General features: G+C 42.2%; 1 protein-coding gene and 2 pseudogenes across 4 annotated transcripts; all 3 read left to right on the top strand.

The window, feature by feature from the left end:
• Nucleotides 1-148: 148 nt before the first annotated feature.
• dydc2 (DPY30 domain containing 2) lies at nt 149-10,332 on the top strand. 3 transcript variants are annotated; one of them, XM_020453602.2, is made up of 10 exons: nt 149-202; nt 367-412; nt 510-660; nt 976-1,107; nt 2,268-2,372; nt 2,724-2,891; nt 3,212-3,355; nt 3,823-3,966; nt 9,753-9,917; nt 10,079-10,332. In XM_020453602.2, the coding sequence occupies exons 3-10, from the start codon at nt 514-516 to the stop codon at nt 10,106-10,108; spliced, it is 1,035 nt and encodes a 344-aa protein (XP_020309191.1). In that variant the 5' UTR covers nt 149-202; nt 367-412; nt 510-513; the 3' UTR covers nt 10,109-10,332. The 3 variants fall into 3 exon arrangements, with proteins under 3 accessions (XP_020309191.1, XP_020309192.1, XP_020309193.1); XM_020453603.2 differs by lacking the exon at nt 2,724-2,891; XM_020453604.2 differs by lacking the exons at nt 2,724-2,891; nt 3,212-3,355.
• A 354-nt stretch (nt 10,333-10,686) lies between these two features.
• LOC109865435 (peroxiredoxin-like 2A) lies at nt 10,687-14,007 on the top strand (annotated as a pseudogene). Its single transcript, XR_002251566.2, has 5 exons — nt 10,687-11,151; nt 11,673-11,764; nt 12,998-13,138; nt 13,316-13,480; nt 13,612-14,007. The product of XR_002251566.2 is annotated as a peroxiredoxin-like 2A (transcript).
• Nucleotides 14,008-14,326: 319 nt separating this feature from the next.
• LOC109866008 (peroxiredoxin-like 2A) lies at nt 14,327-18,328 on the top strand (annotated as a pseudogene).
• Nucleotides 18,329-19,703: the final 1,375 nt, after the last annotated feature.

Below are 19,703 nucleotides of genomic sequence, written 5' to 3' on the forward strand. Positions count from 1 at the left end.
TGACATTATATGTCATTTCAATGAAATTATAGTCTATATATTTTTTTTTATTAAATAAAATGCACGTGGTACATCTTTGCATGCTCTACTTCTTACTACAAAACGGAACCTTCTCAACAAACTTGGAGGAAAGATGTATGAAGTAGCACCGTTACCATGGAGATAAAATACATATCCGGACGCTCTAAAACGAAAAAGACAGGTGGGTCTGGTTTCAAAACAATTCTATTTGGAGTCAGTTTATCCTATTATAAAATAGTAACATTAAAGTAACAATGCTCTTTTGTGTCGACACATTTTGTTTACAAAGTATTTACAGACAAATAGGAACGTTTTACACTGAAAACCTTGTTTTATTTTTCATAGGTTCGATAGCTAGCGTAACGACGCAACAATAACGCCTGAGCTAAAGGTAAAAAAATTAAGTAGAACATATTTTGTACCCCTGTTGTCTTAGCTGACATTTGTAGCTACTGTGTTCATACATTATGGCATTTTCTTGCATACAGGAAAATGGACTCAGAATATTTGAAAAGGGGTATGGGAAAATGTCTCATAGAAGGATTAGCCGAGGTGGCCGAGCTTCGCCCCATGGACCCGATCGAATTTCTTGCACAGTGGATTTACAAGTATAAAGAAAACATGGACAATGAGGAGAGAGTGAGTAATGATGTTCAGACTATTGCAGCCTATATCCAAATGTTGTCTAGGCAATCTCATTCATACGTGCTCTTTGGTATGTGTTGGTGCATTAGTTTATTTAGTAAATATTTTTCTTGAAACTGCATTGTTGGTTACCTGTTGTATTCGGCACATGTGACAAATAAAGTTTGATTTGATTAACTACCTGAATGCATACTTTTCAGAGCCTATACTGTCATTCAATGTTGCTAGATAAGGGACTATAAAAACACTTGAGTATACAATCATTAAGCTAGTGTTGTGATATTATTGGAATATCTCTGATCATTGCAGAAAAAGGCCCTCCAGCAGCAACTGGAGCAGGAGCAGCAGAAAGCCATAGATGAGGCAGTGCACATGAGGCAGATGAAGGAGGAAGAATATAAAATCACAGGGGAAGTCCCAGAAGATCCCAAAGAAACAAAAGTATGTGTGTGTGCACAGCCGGCCCGTTCATTAGGCAGGATTAGGCGGCAGATTGACAAGGGCGGCATTTTCTGAGCTAAACTGACCAAGACTGACCACCTCCACATAAAACCTCACATAATTCTGCCCAAAGACAATGACAATTTCTCGAAACCAGTGGCATATGTGCTTTTTAGGTGAGTGCTGATGCTGCCCTGATAAGCAGCGCCCACAGGCTGGAGATAAAATGTATGACAATATAATGAGAATGACACTTTTTACATCATGCAGGTTTCTCCGATCAAATAGCCTAACCAAAATGACGATAAAATCAAATAAAAAATGTGCTGTCATGTTAACAAACAACATATCCTAAAAACAGGACAGGTCAAAGTAAAAGGGACAATATGTCATGGACAATCACAACTGTTGTCCAGGAGTTTCACCGCATTGTCATGATCAGTGGTTTCAAGTTTGTATCTACATTTTTGAAAAGCTGGTCATAGGGAAAAATAAATACTTCTGCATTTCCCACTGTGTAAACACATTGCAAATAGGCTCACGATAACTCCTGATAGAGTTGGGTAGCTGATATTTAGAGATTAAATATCCAAATTCATTAGTCACAGGAACCAGGACTACTATTTGGTGCGGTCTGAACCAGCCTTGATTTGGCTCAAACATAGTTTATAAATGACTTATTTTCAACTTTCATTCAGAATGTTTTTTTTGCCTGATTTCAACATCTGGAAAATACATCTTTTCAACGTCTGGAAAATACGTATTTTCAACATCTGTAAAACAAGTATTTTCAACTTTCATTCAGAACCAAAAATGAACCAGATTTCAATGTCTGGAAAATACACATTTTTCAACATCCAGAAAATATGCCTTTTCAACATCCATACATATGTATTTTAAACATACGGAAAATACATTTTCACCTGTCATTCAGAACCTATTCAGAACCTAAATTGAACCTATCTTCAACGTCTGGAAAATCCGTATTTTAGACGTCTTTTCAATGTAATTTTGCTTACTGGGATTAGTCTAGTTTTGCAGAGGGCGCCATTTTTGGGTCTCGCCTAGGGTGGCAGCACGGCGAGGACCAGCCCTGTGTGTGTGTTTGTGTGTACGATTTAAAGCCCATGAGGGTTGAAATTGTGTTGTTATCTTTTCAGGAAGTTGAGGAAATACCTGCGACGCCTCCGCCAGCTCCAGTTTCAGAAAGGCCCAAGAAATTAAACCCTCCAACGCTTGCTGCAGTGGAGGAGGGCGATGATGGGGTAAGGTTTTTGTAGAATTTTAAGACTTCCTCAGTTCCTCAGATATAATGTTTTCATGTGTTGTTTTCAAAACCATTTTTGATAGATTGTATGTTTTTGTTGTATGCTTAATATCAGGGAATCTGTGATGTCTTATAAATGTTGGTCGTCTTAAATTAGATTTAACGTAATAAGCCCAGTGTAATCTCAAAATGGTAAGAAAACAAACCAAATTAATATTATCTGTATAGAATGTCCATGTTTTGACTAGATGTTCACAAGAGAGCTTCAACTGCATTTTGAAATATAGATTAGGAACAGAGAGTTGAGAATTGTATCGTCCAGGGTTTAATCTCATCAACACATCATCAGATATTTCAAGAGGACCCTACAAGGTCTGGTCAGAGTCAGACCACCGGGGTCATATCACCAGGAGTCATGGAGAATGAGCCGTTGAAATCAGAAGTATCCACCACCTCCAACTCTGAAAATGAGCAGGTCACTGAAGAAGTTCAAGACAAAGATAACACCAAACAGGAGGTGACATCCGTCCCAGAGCTCAAGAATACTCCGCTAAAATCTGTGTGCCTTTGGTGGCTGCTATACTATCCTCTCTAGGTCACCATTTCTTTCGCACCTCTGTATCATCTGAGGGCTTTTCCGGTTCTGTCCATTGGCTGATGATGACTGCTTCAGCACATTCTTTGCATGGCTTGCCCTCTCCCTGAGGTCAAACTATTTGATTCAGAAAGGCTAGACATGCAGGCTAGAGCTGAGAGCAGGAGGACTAGAAATCTACAGATGTGGATGAATGGCTGCAATGATTCTAATATTGTCTTGTCTCACAAACTGGTCACCAGGTGACTGATCAACCTGAAACTAGTGAACCTGATGAATGTACACAAATAGAGGTAGAGTCAACCTCAGCACCAGAGAATGATGAGGGGGGACAAACTGAGGATCCACAAGACAAACATAAACCTCTTCATCAAGACCAAAATAAGGTGATGGCTCATACCAAACACAGACTGAAACGAGGGACATGAGAAATAACAAACTAGAAAAAGAGATAGGAAAGAACATGGATAAATGTGTGTCAGACAAGAGAGGGAGGAATGTCTAGACAAGACAGAAGGGATACATTGGACAAGTGCACAGTAAAGATCATAGATTACTGAAAAGAAGACAAGTCATTGTGTCTTGGGAGACAGTCAATGTTGTTTTCAGGACTGAAAGAGACAATCAATGTTGATTTCAGGACTGAATGAATGAAAAGATGGTAGGAGCAAGAATAAAAGAATCAGTAAAGCTGAATAATCAACCCGAAAAAATATCTTCCTTTTGAGATGCAGTGAGGACATTTTTAGCCAGACAGTCACGCTATTATCAAACAACACCAGAAGACGAGAGAGAATAAGTACATTCAGTGAACTGAACCCAGTCATTTTTCTTCCAAAAACATTTTCAACAGGTGACTGATGAACCTGATAAACCTGAAACTAGTGAACCTGCTGATTCTACACAAGTAGAGCCAACCTCTGGACCAGAGAATGATGATGTCAAACCAGATGAGACTATGTCTGAGGAGGGACAGGAACATAAGGACCAAGAGAAGGTGATGGCTTCATGTGACACACCCAAGACAGATTAAAATGGTTGATTATGTATTTGTGTTTTTAGAGATATGCTGAGGATGTCTACCATCTGTTTTTACCCAAAGACGTAGCAATTGACAAAATAATATTCATTCAGGGAAGGAAAGACAAAATAAAGGGATGACAAACCAGGAGAAGAGAGAGGAAAGATCACTGTGAAATGAGTGCCAGAGAAGAAAATAAAATACAGTACCAGTCAAAAGTTTGGACACACCTACTCATTCAAGGGCTTTTCTTTACTTTTACTATTTTTTACATTGTAGAATAATAGTGAAGACATCAGAACTATGAAATAACACATATTGAATCATGTAGTAACCAAAAAAGTGTTAAACAAATCAAAATATATTTTATATTTGAGATTCTTCAAAGTAGCCACCCTTTGCCTTGATGACAGCTTTGCACACTCTTGGCATTCTCCCAACCAGCTTCACCTGGAATACTTTTCCAACAGTCTTGAAGGAGTTCCGACATATGCTGAGCACTTGTCGGCTGCTTTTCCTTCACTCTGCGGCCTCAACTCCTCACAAACCATCTCAATTGGGTTGAGGTCGGTTGACTGTGGAGGCCAGGTGGAGGCCAGGTGGAGGCCAGGTCATCTGATGCAGGACTACATCCCGCTCCTTATTTGTCAAATAGCCCTTACACAGCCTGGAGGTGTGTTGGGTCATTATACTATTGAAATATAAATGATAGTCCAACTAAGTGCAAACCAGATGGGATGGTGTATCCCTGCAAAACGCTGTGATGGCATGCTGGTTAAGTGTGCTTTGAATTCTAAATAAATCACTGACAGTGTCACCAGCAAAGCAGCCCCACACATCACACCTCCCCCTCCATGCCTCACGGTTGGAACCACACATGATCAGAACATCCATTCACTTACTCTGCGTCTCACAAAGACACGTCGGTTGGAACCAAAAATCTAGAATTTGGTACTCGTCAGACCAAAGGACAGATTTCCACCAGTCTAATGTCCATTGCTTGTGTTTCTTGGCCCAAGCCTCTTCTTATTGGTGTCCTTTAGTTTCTTTGCAGCAATTTGACCATGAAGGCCTGTTTCACTCAGTCTCCTCTGAACAGTTGATGTTGAGATGTGTCTGTAACTTGAACCCTGTGAAGCATTTATTTGGCCTGCAATTTCTGAGTCTGGAAACTCTAATGAACTTATCCTCTGCAGCAGAGAGGCTGCATTCCAAACACTTAAAAGACCCATCCTATTCCCTTAGCCCTCAAATTATGTGGACACTTCTGATGACGTACCATGACGTGTGACGAGTATACACTTGCAGGGCGAGGGAGGAAGGAATGATTTTTAAATGGACCGCCCTTGCCCGGAAATTTGTCAATCGTTCATCCCGCGTTGATTGTGCTTTCAGCCAGCTTGTGGGTGCTTTATATGCGATTCAGTCAATTATGATTGCATGTCTACTTATATTAACTATATCATTATTAATATATGCCTACTTTATGATAGCTAGCAAATTAATTTCCAAAAGCTAACCAGACGTGTTTGTGCATTAGTAGCACAATTATTTATTTATTTACTCGATATTGACGTTGAGGTTTTAAGTTTTGGCAGACTTTTCTTAGTGGATGAACAAACATCGCAAATTGAATTATGGGGCGTTTGAGGCACCGAAGTGAACATAATTGTACTCTCGCAAACTCCATTAAAAACGAGGGCTGAGGGGCTCACATTGCAAATTTCCCTTGCTTGGCTAATCATTTGGACCGACGACAAATATGTCTGCGGGGATTCCCCCAAGGGCATAAGGCGAGGGGTAAGTGGACGAGGGTGTGTCTTTTATGAGTTTGAAACACAGCCTGGGTCTTTCTTTCCTGTGGTGGTCCTCATGAGAGCCAGTTTCATCATAGCGCTTGATGGTTTTTGCGACTGCACTTGAAGAAACATTAAAAGTTCTTGAAATGTTCCGTATTGACTGACCTTCATGTCTTCAAGTAATGATGGACTGTCGTTCCTCTTTGCTTATTTGAGCTGTCCTTGCCGCAGCAGAAGGCAGATGTTTTACGTGCCCCCAATCGATTGTGTTTTTTTGTTTGTTTATCTGCGTTGTTTGTAACTTATTTCTTTACTATTTTTGTACATAATGTTGCCGCTACTGTCTCTTATGACCGAAAATAACTTCTAGACATCAGGACTGCGATTACTCACCATGGACTAGCAGAATCCTTTTTCTTCTTTCACGACACCGACGAGCCCGAGGCGGAGGATATACGGCTCCCTCTGAAACAGGCTCCGACCCCAGTGATCTGCATGAAGAGGAGGTAGAGAAAGAGAGGCCGGAGAACGGGCTGTCAGAGGCGATCGAATAAACCCCCACTCCCCTAAATTCTGCTAGCAAACATGCAATCTTTGGACAATAAAATGGATGGGTTTTTGGGAAGATTAAACTACCAACGGGACATTAAAAACTGTAACATTTTATGCTTCACCGAGTCGTGGCTGAGTGACGACAATATCAACATACAGCTGGCTGGTTATACGATGTACCGGCAGGATAGAACAGCGGCGTCTGGTAAGACAAGGGGCTGCGGTCTATCTATTTTTGTAAACAACAGCTGGTGCACGATATTTAAGGAAGTCTCGAGCCATTGCTCGCCTGAGGTAGAGTTTCTCATGATAAGCTGCAGACCACACTACCTACGGAGAGAGTTTTCATCTATATTCTTTGTAGCTGTTTACATACCACCACAGTCAGAGGCTGGCACTAAGCATTGAATGAGCTGTATTCCGCCATAAGCAAACAAGAAAACGCTCACCCAGAGACGGCGCTCCTAATAGACGGGGATTTTAATGCAGGGAAAATTAAATCAGTTTTACCAAATTTCTATCAGCATGTTAAATGTGCAACCAGAGGGAAAAGAACTCTGGACCATCTATACTCCACACACAGAGATGCGTACAAAGCTCTCCCTTGCCCTCCATTTGGCAAGTCTGACCATAATTCCATCCTCCTGATTCCTGCTTTCAAGCAAAAATGAAAGCAGGAAGCACCAGTGACTAGATCAATAAAAAAGTGGTCAGATGACGCAGATGCTAAGCTACAGGACTGTTTTGCTAGCACAGACTGGAATATGTTCCGGGATACCTCCGATGGAATTGAGGAGTACACCAAGTGCATCGATGACGTCGTTCCCACAGTGACCGTACGTACATACCCCAACCAGAAGCCATGGATTACAGGCAGCATCCGCACTGAGCTAAAGGCTACAGCTGCCGCTTTCAAGGAGCGGGACTCTAACCCGGAGGCTTATAAGAAATCCTGCTATGCCCTCCGACGAACCATCAAACAGGCAAAACGTCAATACAGGACTAAGATCGAGTCGTACTACACCGGCACTGACGCTCGGTGGATGTGGCAGGGCCCGCAAACCATTACAGACTACAAAGGGAAGCACAGCCTAGAGCTGCCCAGTGACACAAGCCTGCCGGACGAGCTAAACTACTTCTATGCTCGCTTCGAGACAAAACACACTGAAACATGCATGAGAGCCCCAGCTGTACCGGAAGACCGTGTGATCACACTCTCCGCAGCCGATGTGAGTAAGACCTTTAGACAGGTCAACAGTCACAAGGCTGCAGGGCCAGATGGATTACCAGGACGTGTACTGCGAGCATGCATTGACCAACTAGCAAGTGTCTTCACTGCCATTTTCAACCTCTCCCTGTCCGAGTCTGTAATACCAAGATGTTTTAAGCAGACCACCATAGTGCCTGTGCCCAAGAACACTAAGGTAACCTGCCTAAATGACTACCGACCTGTAGCACTCACGTCTGTAGCCATGAAGTGCTTTGAAAAGCTGGTTATGGCTCACATCAACACCATCATCCCAGGAACCCTAGACCCACTCCAATTTGCATTCCGCCCTAACAGATCCACATATGATGCTGTCTCTATTTCACTCAACACTGCCCTTTCCCACCTGGACAAAAAGAACACCTATGCGAGAATGCTATTCATTGACTACAGCTCAGCGTTCAACACCATAGTACCCTCAAAGCTCATCAATAATCTAAGGACCCTGGGACTAAACACCTCCCTCTGCAACTGAATCCTGGACATCCTGACAGGCCGCCCCAGGTAGTAAGGGTAGGTAACAACACATCCGCCACGCTGATCCTCAACACAGGGGGCCCCTCAGGGGTGCGTGCTCAGCCCCCTCCTGTACTCCCTCTTCACTCATGACTGCATGGCCAGGCACGACTCCAACACCATCATTACATTTGCAGATGACACAGCAGTAGGCCTGATCACCGACAACAACGAGACAGCCTATAGGGATGAGGTCAGAGACGTGGCTGTGTGGTGCCAGGACAACAACCTCTCCCTCAATATGATCAAGACAAAGGAGATGATTTTGGACTATAGGACAAACAGGAACGAGCACACCTCCATTCTCATCGACGGGGCTGCAGTGGAGCAGGTTGAGAGCTTCAAGTTCCTTGGTGTCCACATCACCAACAAACTAACTTGGTCCAAGCACACAATGACACTAGTGACGCGTGCACGACAAACCTATTCCCCCTCAGGAGACTGAAAAGATTTGGCATGGGTCCTCAGATCATCAAAAGGTTCTACAGCTGCACCATCGCTGGTTGCATCACTGCCTGGTATGGCAACTGCTCGGCCTCCGACCTCAAGGCACTACAGAGGGTAGTGCGAACGGCCCAGTGCATCACTGGGGCCAGGCTTCCTGCCTTCCCGGACCTCTATACCAGATGGTGTCAGAGGAAAGCCCTCTAAATTGTCAAAGACAACCCTAGTCATAGACTGTTCTCTCTGCTACCGCACGGCAAGCGGTACCGGAGCGCCAAGTCTAGGTTCAAGAGGCTTCTAAACAGCTTCTACCCCTAAGCCATAAGACTCCTGAACATCTAGTCAAATGGCTACCCAGAATATTTGCATTTCCCCCCCTCTCCACACCACTGCCACTCTCTGTTGTCATCTATGCATAGTCACTTTAATTAACTACCTACATGTACATACTACCTCAACTAACCGGCACCCCGGTTTAATTGTTACTTTTCTCTTATTCTTATTCGTATTTTTTGAAATGGCACTGTTAGTTAGTGGCTTGTAAGTAAGCATTTCACTGTAAGATATACACCTGTTCTATTCGGCGCATGTGACTAATAAAATTGGATTTGATTTGAAATAGTGCTATCTTCTGTATACCACCCCTACCTTGTCACAACACAATTGATTGGCTTAAACTCATTAAGAAGGAAAGAAATTCCACAATTTAACTTTTAACAAGGCACACCTGTTAATTGAAATGCATTCTAGGTGACTACCTCATGAAGCTGGTTGAGAGAATGCCTATTGTGCAAAGCTGTCATCAAGGCAAAGGGTGGCTACTTATAAAATATATGTTGATTTGTCAAACACTTTTCTGGTTACTACATGATTCCATATGTGTTATTTCATAGTTTTGATGTCTTCACTATTATTCCACAATGTAGAAAATACAAAAAAATACAGAAAAACCCTTGAATGAGTAGGTGTGTCTAAACTTTTGACTGTTACTGTATGCCTAGACAAGACAGAATGAGGAGTCAAGTCTGAAGGAGGGAAGGTGTTGTGAGGTGTTCAGTCAAGCAAGAATTAACAGACAGGGATCAGAATATCAGAGGAGAAGGCGATATTGCATGTGATGTCAGAGGCAGGCTTAAAACATGTTTTATTACTCAACCAGTTTCCCTCTGACAAACTCAACATAGGAGACCGATAACCCTGTCCCAAGTGACACTATTGATCACACACAAGAAGGGGCAGCCTCAGAGAGTGATGATGTCAGACCCGATGTGACGCAATCTGAGGAGGGAGCGGAGATGTCACAGGGGGCACTTGAACATACTACTCCTGATGACCAAGCCAAGGAGAAGGTTAACATGGAGAAGGCTTTTGTTTCGAAAGACATTTACACTGTTCAACTACAATGATAGCATGCATAACATATAAGAAGACATTCTCAAGAGTGAATGACTAAGGAAAACAGGTATAAACAGTGTATCAGTTCCATCTAAACCTGGTTCTTTTTTTTCAGGAGGAAGATGAGGAAGAGGAGGACAACTAAGATGTGGAATGATAATTTTCCTACATTATCTGGACGAAGACGTTAGTTCAAATGCAATGATAACCTAAAGATCTATATGTTATAACATTCTACATCTTATAAATCAGTAGAGAAGCTCGACTGACGCCTAATGAAATGCATGATGTCCCCAAGAGGGAGATACATATGTCAATTTAACAAAATGTCTATTCAGTTTGCTTTTAATAAATTTGTGTAAAGTTGTGCTTCCAATTGTATTTATTATGAATGCCATTTAATGCCATTTAAGCAGTCAAATGTTTAATTGATGTGGTGATTCTTTTTCTGGTCCTTGTAGTTAGAAAAACTATGGCAGTAGGCAGGACACATGATATGATCAGTTTATCATGTGCTCTTTGAACGCTACAGATGGATGTGCCACATGGTTGATGGTGATAGCACCATTCTGAGGCTGCGTTTAAACAGGCAGCCCAATTCTGAAAATGTTCCATTGGTATTTTGACCAATCACATCAGATCTTTTCACGTCAGTTATTTTCAGAGCTGATCTGATTGGGCAAAAGACCAATAAGTGACAAAATATCAGAATTGGGCTGCCTGTCAAATCGCATCTTTAACGCAGTGTAATTGTCCATGCCTGTGCGGCATCAATCCAATCACTTTGCTGGCGAGACAGCGACTGAATAGCTCACATGACATTTATCTATGTACTTTCGAAATAACTTGTGAAATATCAAAACAACGATTGGTCTGGATTTAATTATTCGGGGATTTAAACCCAGCCTGCAACGTGTGAGTCATAAGGGGCCAATCTATGCCAAGGGTTGACCGCGTGCCTCCATTGTTGAGCGTGTTTATGGGCCAAGAGAGGTTTCGTGTTGAAGTTCTGTCCCTATTTCGATACAAAGACAACTTTTGCAATGGATGTTGTGGTCCAGTCATTGGGCGCAGTTGTTACCTTAATCGCTACTGGTTTGCGCTCTTTCAGCGACTTGTTTTTGACGCAGCCATCGAGAGCCACCCTCAAACATTTAGAGGAGACTGACCTCAAACCATTGACAGGAGGTATGTTTCTAAAATACTTTCTAAATGTATTGTGTTATCTGACGTATTGATGTACAATGGATGGTCACAGAATGTATTGGTGACAATTGCATTTTTTCCCCATAGTCCTATCTGAACTGAAATAGCCTTGCCTGAACCCGATTTTTGAATCAAATCGGGCAGAAAATAGCATTTTGAATCATGCCAATTTCCCCTCATGACCTCGACGAGCCACAATATTTAATACACTTATTTTAACATACTTTACGGATTGTCAGTGAATTTGGTCCTTTTGTCGGTTGATTTAACGTATCCAGAGGAAAATATAGTTGTCTCCCATTCCTACCGCCAAAATGACTAACTGCACGGACAACCGGTAAAGTATGTTCAAATATAATTTTATTCAACATTCTGTCTTGTAGAGTTCTTGAGGTAACTGTCCAGATCTAAATGTTAATTTCTGCCCCACAACGTCGGGTTTCCATGCAATCCGTGACATGACTTTGCTTAATTTTTAACCTTGCAACTTTTTTCTCACTTAGCGCGTAAGCCTTTGAAGGCCAAATGTTTATGGGAGAAGTCTGGAGCAGTTATCATGGCAGTAAGGCGGCCTGGATGATTTTTGTGCAGAGAGGTATAGTTTGAGTCACCGTTTACCTCTGCGTTTGTAAACACTTTATTACAGAATTGATTTTATGTTAACAGTAACACATTGAGGTGTAAATCCTTATTTGCGTATTTATTTCCCGGGGTGTCTTCTGAGTGAATTTGAGGCACAAGTACTATGTTTGCTAGTGACAGACATGATTGTTGCATTTGGCTTTCATCAAACAGATTTGATTAGAATTGTTTAATATCTTAAGTATAAGATCAATTAGTCAATGTGTGTGCAGACACAGCTATAAAAAACAACTATTGTAAAAAAAATCTCCCTGCAACAGAGCATGCTGGGATATGAGACACTCGTATTAACGTCAACAGTCCTAAGAACACAATGTGGTGTTGATTCCACTGACCCAAATAATACTTCATTTGATTTGTCACATACGCCAGATGGCTGCAGTGAAATGTGGTTTACAGGTTAGCCATAGTAGTATGGTGGCCCCTAGAGAAAATTAGGGTTAAGTGCTTTGCTCAAGGGCTCGTTGTCAGCTTGGGTATCTGACCCAGCGACCTTTCGGTTATTGGCCCAAAGCTCTAACCACTGGCTACCTGTCGCCTGCAGGTATTCACCGCAGGTGGTGTCAATTTAAATCACCCCGTTAGAATCAACACTCTGCCATAACTCAAATCTTTTGACCTCAACACTGGGACTTCGACGTCATTAAATTTGCTGCATATTATCAATATAGGCTACTTCATGCTGATTTATTCTGCCGGGCTGTGGTCTGATCTAGGCCCTGTCTGTCATTTGACAATTGGCTTATGTGTAACAGCGTTCTTCGTTTGTTGAGAGTCGGACCGAAATGCAGCGTAGTGGTTAATCATGACTTTAATGAACAAAGTGACACGAAATAACTATACAAATACGAAAACAACAAACGGAACGTGAAACCTAATTACAGCCTATCTGGTGAAACTACAGAGACAGGAACAATCACCCACGAAATACAAAGTGAAACTCAGGCTACCTAAATACGGTTCCCAATCCGAGACAACGAGAAACACCTGACTCTGATTGAGAACCGCCTCAGGCAGCCAAGCCTATACTAGACACACTCCTAATCAACCACAATCCCAATGCCTACAAAAAAAAACCAATAAGACAATACAATAACCCCATGTCACACCCTGGCCTGAACAAATAATTAAAGAAAACACAAAATACTAAGACCAAGGCGTGACATTATGTGGTGTAATCCTCCAGGAGGCCGCTGAGCTGTCCTCTCTGAAGCCCCAGCTGGACGAGCTTGGGGTCTCTCTGTATGCTGTAGTGAAGGAGGACATCGGCACAGAGATCCAGAACTTCAGACCCTACTTCAATGGGGAGATCTTCATTGATGAAAAGGTGCATAAGGCTGAATTTCAGTCTAATTTACAGGAAATGAATCCTCTTGTCCAATCAGTGCCATTGTGGGTCATATCTCAACTAGTTATGTATGCACCACATTATCTAATCTGACATGATTATTGCACTATGAATAGAGCAATTTGTTGCAACTCCAAAGCCTTCTGTTTGTCACAGAGATGTTTCTATGGGCCCCGCGAGCGTAAGATGGGTCTGTTGGCGTTTCTCCGCCTGGGCGTGTGGATGAATGGTCTGCGAGCCTTCAAGAACGGCTTCTTAGGAAATGTGTTTGGAGAAGGCTTTGTGCTGGGTGGTGTGTTCGTCATTGGAGCAGGCCAGCAGGTAGGTCTTCTCAGGAAATATTCATTTCGCCATCTCACTGATGCATGGGTAGTAAAATAAGTGTTTTGAGGGAAATGCTGGCTAAATGAATCAAATGGCGCCACCAAAGCCAATATCTTTTTTGTCTGCAGGGTGTACTGCTGGAGCACAGGGAGATGGAGTTCGGGGATAAGGTCAACATTCTGGATGTCCTGAAAGCTGCCAGAAAAGTACAAACTGAACTTGTCTTTGGAGAAGTAATGTAATAGAAACTGAAACAAATTCCACCCAATTTAGGAGGTAGATGCTGTCTTGTTTGTAGTTGCCGTGTTCGCTCTGGGATCTGCAGGGGCTTGTCCTGCTGACGTGTAGGTGCTGTGTTGGGCTGTTGGCGTGTGTTTATGATGGTCTGTGTCTAAACTCTGTTGAGTGACCAGACTTGATGCTTTACACGCAAGTCTCCCCATTTGGTCGACACACAGCAGACGGGCTACCTGAGGACTTGAAAGAACTCTGTTTGACAATAAAGATCTTGTTATGCATCAGTACCTCTCTGATCTCTTTTCTCTGGCTAGTTTAATGATTGACTTGACACACGTTTTCACATGTCTGTTTCAGAAATGTCTCTAATTGAACCATATTGACTGCTCATGTAGTTAATCTTATTGTTAATGTGATGCATGTTTTGGTTATATTGGCAACTACAATTAGTTAGTTTTTCAATGTTTAATGATGTGCATTTGTCTTGACTGTTTTAATAAGACCTAGGCTAGCTCTAGGCACATTAGTCAGTCACTGTATTTTTAGTGTGTACGGGCTGTGATTGGCTGAATTCTCAATCATTCAAATGACCCTCTGGCAGCCTCCTGTTTAAGTGGCGAGTATAGGGTGTGTGACATCCGGACTTGTTGGACAGACTACAAACTGAAGCAGAGGGAGCCACACTGCATGTCCTGTCTATTGTTCTATGTCCTGGGAAATCTACAGCAACAAGTTGGTATTCTTTTGTCTCTTAGGCCTTAAATATGATACTTATTAATGCACGTGCACTTCAGAACTAGAGGTAAACAAGTTGACTCAGTGACTGTCTATACAGGGATTTTATACAATGTAAATGTATGAAGAATGGTGGATTCACTCCTTGCGCTTCAGCTTTTAAGTCTGCCACTTGTACATCAGCTGCCACACTGAATTGTCTCTTTAAATGCTTAGTGACTGAGGGTTAATTACTAGTGGTAAACACATGTATTTATTTCTCCAACTTTGACTGTCTTGGATACAGCAGTACATTTACATTTTACGTCTTGGGTAATCTGCTCATTTTCTTTAACATACTCTGTGCGCTTGTCAGTGATACTGGCTGTCACCTCCCCCTTCCCAAAAGGACCTTGCTCTGTTTTGCAACTGCCCAAATAACTAAGCAGAAATGTTTCAGAATTGATTCATCAGGTTTTGATATATTGGTTAATAACCCTGTCCTGAATCAGGTGGTTTTCTATGTATGCATGACATGTTGCAATGTCACATAAGATGTGATCTACAGCTTACAAAATGTAGCGTGTCCAATCGAGGGGATTGTGATGCAGTGTAAATGTCTGAAGGCCTGTATCCGTGACCTTTTTTTTTTCTGAGAGACTGCTTTCATGAGATAATACAAATGGAGCCTTATCAGAAGAACTGAGTCATGGTTGGGACACAATGTGCCCTTGAATCAACCAGGGCAAAGGCAACACCATGGCTCCTCAGTTAGGACATGTACTGTTACAGAAACGGGAGGGGGGTCATCTGGAATTCTACCAGAGCAAATCAGGTTCTCATTGGCTTCACGTACACCAATACCTTTAACATGAAACAGCTGTTCACTTCCACACTTACTCTGTTAACTGTATCTACTGAAGATAGAGTTGGTCTGTTTTGAGACTAAATCTGCCCCCCCCCCCCCCCCCCCCCCCGAATTATGAACTTGTACACGTCCATTCATAGATCTCAGAGGAATGGGCTGATAAATATCATCCCGCCCCAACCGATTCCTTTTAAATCATGAGGATTTAGAAAGTGTATACTACTGACCACGCTTGTATGCGCACCGATATCCTGTTATTTGGGCTATTCAAGTTTCTGTTTTTGCATAAATCTCATTTACAATTACCCGAAAAGGGAAGAGAAACCCTGATAAAATGCCTGGGATATGCTGCACTTAGACTTCAAAAAGTGAGTAATTTCCAACTTTTGGGAGGCCATTTGTCTATTATAGTTAGATGCATGCAGCTTTTCTGTCATAGGCCAACATGTTGCCCCAGAAGACCAAATACAGTAGTGCTCACCAGAATGTCTTTACATTGATAGAATGAATGCGTTAATCTCCCCTGAACAAAAATATAAACACCATGTAAAGTGGTTTCATGAGCTGAAATAAAAAAATCCCAAACATTTTCCATATGCACAAAAAGCTTATTTAAGAAAATGTTGCGCACATTTGTTTATGTCCCTGTTAGTGAGCATTTTCTCCTTTGCCAACATATGTCACACCAGTCAAGTGGATGGATTATCAAGAAGCTGATTAAACAGCATGATCATTACACAGGTGCCCCTTGTGCTGGGGACAAAAAGGCCACTCTAAAATGTGTGGTTTTGTCACAACACAATGCTACAGATGTCTTAAGTGTTGAGGGTGTGTGCAAATGGCATACTGACTGCAGGAATGTCCACCAGAGCTGTTGCCAAAGAATGTAATGTTACTTTCTCTACCATAATATCATTTTAAAGAATTTGTCAGTACGGTGTCATTTGGGTGAGCAGTTTGCTGATGTGAACAGAGTGCCCCATGGTGGCAGTGGGCTTAAAGGTATGGGCAGGCATAAAAACAGTGGAGATTGGTCCTGTGCCAAATGTCATCAGTGCTTTTATTGTGGAGTAAAAACGTCTAGGGGCAACAATGGCTCAGCTGTGAAGTGGTAGGCCACACAAGCTCACAGAACGGAACCTCTGAGTGCTGTAGCTTGTAAAATTGTCAGTCCTCGGTTGGGACACTCACTACCGAGTTTCAAACTGCCTCTGGAAGCAACATCCGCACAAGAACTGTTTGGTGGGAGTGTCATGAAATGGCCGAGCAGCCGCACGCACACAAGCCTAAGATCACCATGCGCAATGCCAAGCGTCAGCTGGAGTGGTGTAAAGCTCTATGAGCTACTAGCCGGAATACTGTGTGCATGTAAATGTGGTCAATGACAAGGCAGAGAAAATTAATAGGGCTTTGGTGTGTTAAAGGCCCAGTGCAGTCAAAAACAATGTTTTTCTCTGTTTTGGCTTTCCATTGTGACATCACCATGAAGTAAATAAGTTAATAGATCAATAAGAAAGAGTTAACCTCTCTGCCAACAACAGCAAATGTTCTGTTTTTCCCTCCTCACTCAGACCACTTCCAGACAGTCCTAGTAAGATTCTTGCTTGAGAAATGTCTCTTTGCTAAGAAGCTTTTTTTGTTTCTTTTTGACCATTTGAATTGAAAAGAATCACAGTAAGCTACTTTAATTGTTACCCAGAAATGATTTGATGTTAAGATAAAAACGTCTGCATTGGACCTTTTTAATCAGTTTTGTCTGTCCCTGCAGTGCTGTCTTTCCTCCTGGAGGGGGAGCCCCTGTCCCTCAGTGTTTGGTCTGTGGGCCTCTGCGTGCTGGTTGTCTGGCTGGCTGGCCTTATCTTGGCCAACACTGACCTGTTCCTGACCAAGTCAGCCCCATCCACTCTGGAGCACTTGGAGAACATGGAGCTCAAATCAACACCAGCAGCCGGTGAGACCAAAACAAAAGCTTTACTGATTAACTTTCATCATCTGATTTAGCTTTCAAAGGAAAGCACTTCTAGAATAATCTCCCAGCAGTGGAGTGGTCTTTGATTCAGTGCCAGTGTTAATTTAAATATGTAACGCATACACCTGAAAGCTTCTTACTATTGTGTGCAATATTGTTGGTTGTGTCTCGACAGATAAGACTGTTAAAGCCAGGAGTCTGTGGGAAAAGACTGGTGCGGTACTCATGGCTGTGAGGCGCCCCGGATGATCATTATGCAGAGAGGTACAGTATATTTGTAGGGGTATGAGTGTGTATGCATGCTGTATATATGTGGCTGTGTATACTCATGGAATTGTGCACATATACTCATTCTCCAGGAGGCCGCTGAGCTGTCCTCTCTGAAGCCCCAGTTGGAGGAGCTTGGGGTCTCTCTGTATGCCGTAGTGAAGGAGGACATCGGCACAGAGATCCAGAACTTCAGACCCTACTTCAATGGGGAGATTTTTGTGGATGAGAAGGTCAGTTATATTTGCTGAACTTTTCTCCAATCAGGTAATGTGAGAAAGACTAATGATAGGAAGTTGTCTTTTACAGCAATGTTTCTATGGTCCCAAGCCAAGGAGGATGGGACTGGGTCTTGGTCTGGCTCGTATGGGGGTGTGGCAGAACCTCCTTCGAGCCAGGAAGAAGGGTTACCAGGGTAACAAGAAGGGGGAGGGCTTCATCCTCGGTGGTGTTTATGTGATTGGAGCAGGGAAACAGGTAAGTTCCTCATTTCCTCTACTGGTTTCATCATATGAGTTTACATTTGTTTTTAGTGAATCATATATATTTTAAATGTGTGTTATTCTGAAGGGTATTCTACTGGAGCACCGGGAGAAGGAGTTTGGGGACAAAGCTGACCATCCCTCTGTCTTGCAGGCGGCAAAGAAGATCAAGAAGGGGAAATAGAAAAGATATTGAAAGATTACCATGAAGTCAAGGCCTCAGAAGTAGTGTACATGTACAGTATGTCACAAACTAATTTGACATATTATTGTATACTGAACAAAAATATAAATGCAACATTCAACAATTTCAAAGATTTAACTGAGTTACAGTTCATATGAGGAAAACAATCAATTTAAATATATTCATTAGGCAATATCACATGACTGGGAATACAGATATGCATATGTTGGTCACAGATACAGTACCAGTCAAAAGTTTGGACACCTACTTATTCAAGGGTTGTTCTTTATTTTTACTATGTTCTACATTGTAGAACAATAGTGAAGACATCAAAACTAGGAAATAACACATATTGAATCATGTAGTTACCAAAAAAGTGTTAAACAAAAATATATTTTAAATGTTTGATTCTTCAAAGTAGCCACCCTTTGCCTTGATGACAGCTTTGCACACTCTTGGCATTCTCTCAACCAGCTTCATGAGGTAGTCACCTGGAATGCATTTCAATGAACAGGTGTTCCTTCTTAAAAGTTCATTTGTGGAATGTATTTCCTTAATGTGTTTGAGCCAATCAGTTATGTTGTGACAAGGTAGGGTTGGTATACAGACAAAAAAGACAATCCATATGATGACAAGAACAGCTCAAATAAGAAAAGAGAAACAACAGCCCACATTACTTTAAAACATGAAGGTCAGTCAATCAAGAACGTTGAAAGTTTCTCCAAGTGCAGTCGCAGAAACCATCAAGTGCTATGATGAAACTGGCTCTCATGAGGAATGCCACAGGAAAGGAAGACCCAGAGTTACCTCTGCCGCAGAGGATAAGTTCATTAGAGTTACCAGCCTCAGAAATTACAGCCCAAATAAATGCTTAACAGAGTTCAATTAACAGACACATTTTAACATCAACTTTACAGAGGAGCTGCATGAATCAGGCCTTCATGGTTGAATTGCTGCAAAGAAACCACTACTAAGGACACCAATAAGAAGAAGAGACTTGTTTGGGCTAAGAAACACGAGAAATGAACGTTAGACCGGTGGAAATCTGTCCTTTGGTCTGATGAGTCCAAATTTTAGATTTTTTGTTCCAACCTCTGTCTTTTTGAGTGGATGATCTCCACATGTGTGGTTCCCACCGTGAAGCATGGAGGAGGAGGTGTGATGGTTATTTGCTGGTGACACAGTCTGATTTATTTAGAATTCAAGGCACACTTAACCAGCATGGCTACCACAGCATTCTGCAGCGATTCACCATCCCATCTGGTTTGCGCTCAGTGGGACTATCATTTGTTTTTCAACAGGACAATGACACAACACCTCCAGGCTGTGTAAGAGCTATTTGACCAAGAAGGAAAGTGATGGAGTGCTGTATCAGATGACCTGGCCTCCACAACCACCCGATCTCAGGCCAATTTAGATGGTTTGGGATGAGTTGGGCTGCAGAGTGAAGGAAAAGCAGCCAACAAGTGCTCAGCATATATGGGAACTCCTTCATTACT

The sequence above is a fragment of the Oncorhynchus kisutch genome, linkage group LG20, assembly GCF_002021735.2.
Source record: "Oncorhynchus kisutch isolate 150728-3 linkage group LG20, Okis_V2, whole genome shotgun sequence".
NCBI lineage: Eukaryota > Metazoa > Chordata > Actinopteri > Salmoniformes > Salmonidae > Oncorhynchus > Oncorhynchus kisutch.

Coding starts and splice junctions, on each gene's coding strand:
- dydc2 (XM_020453602.2), top strand. CDS start 514: ATGGACTCAGAATATTTGAAAAGGGGTATGGGAAAATGTCTCATAGAA. Junction 661..975: donor ACATGGACAATGAGGAGAGA/GTGAGTAATGAT, acceptor TGATCATTGCAG/AAAAAGGCCCTCCAGCAGCA. Junction 9,918..10,078: donor ATGACCAAGCCAAGGAGAAG/GTTAACATGGAG, acceptor CTTTTTTTTCAG/GAGGAAGATGAGGAAGAGGA.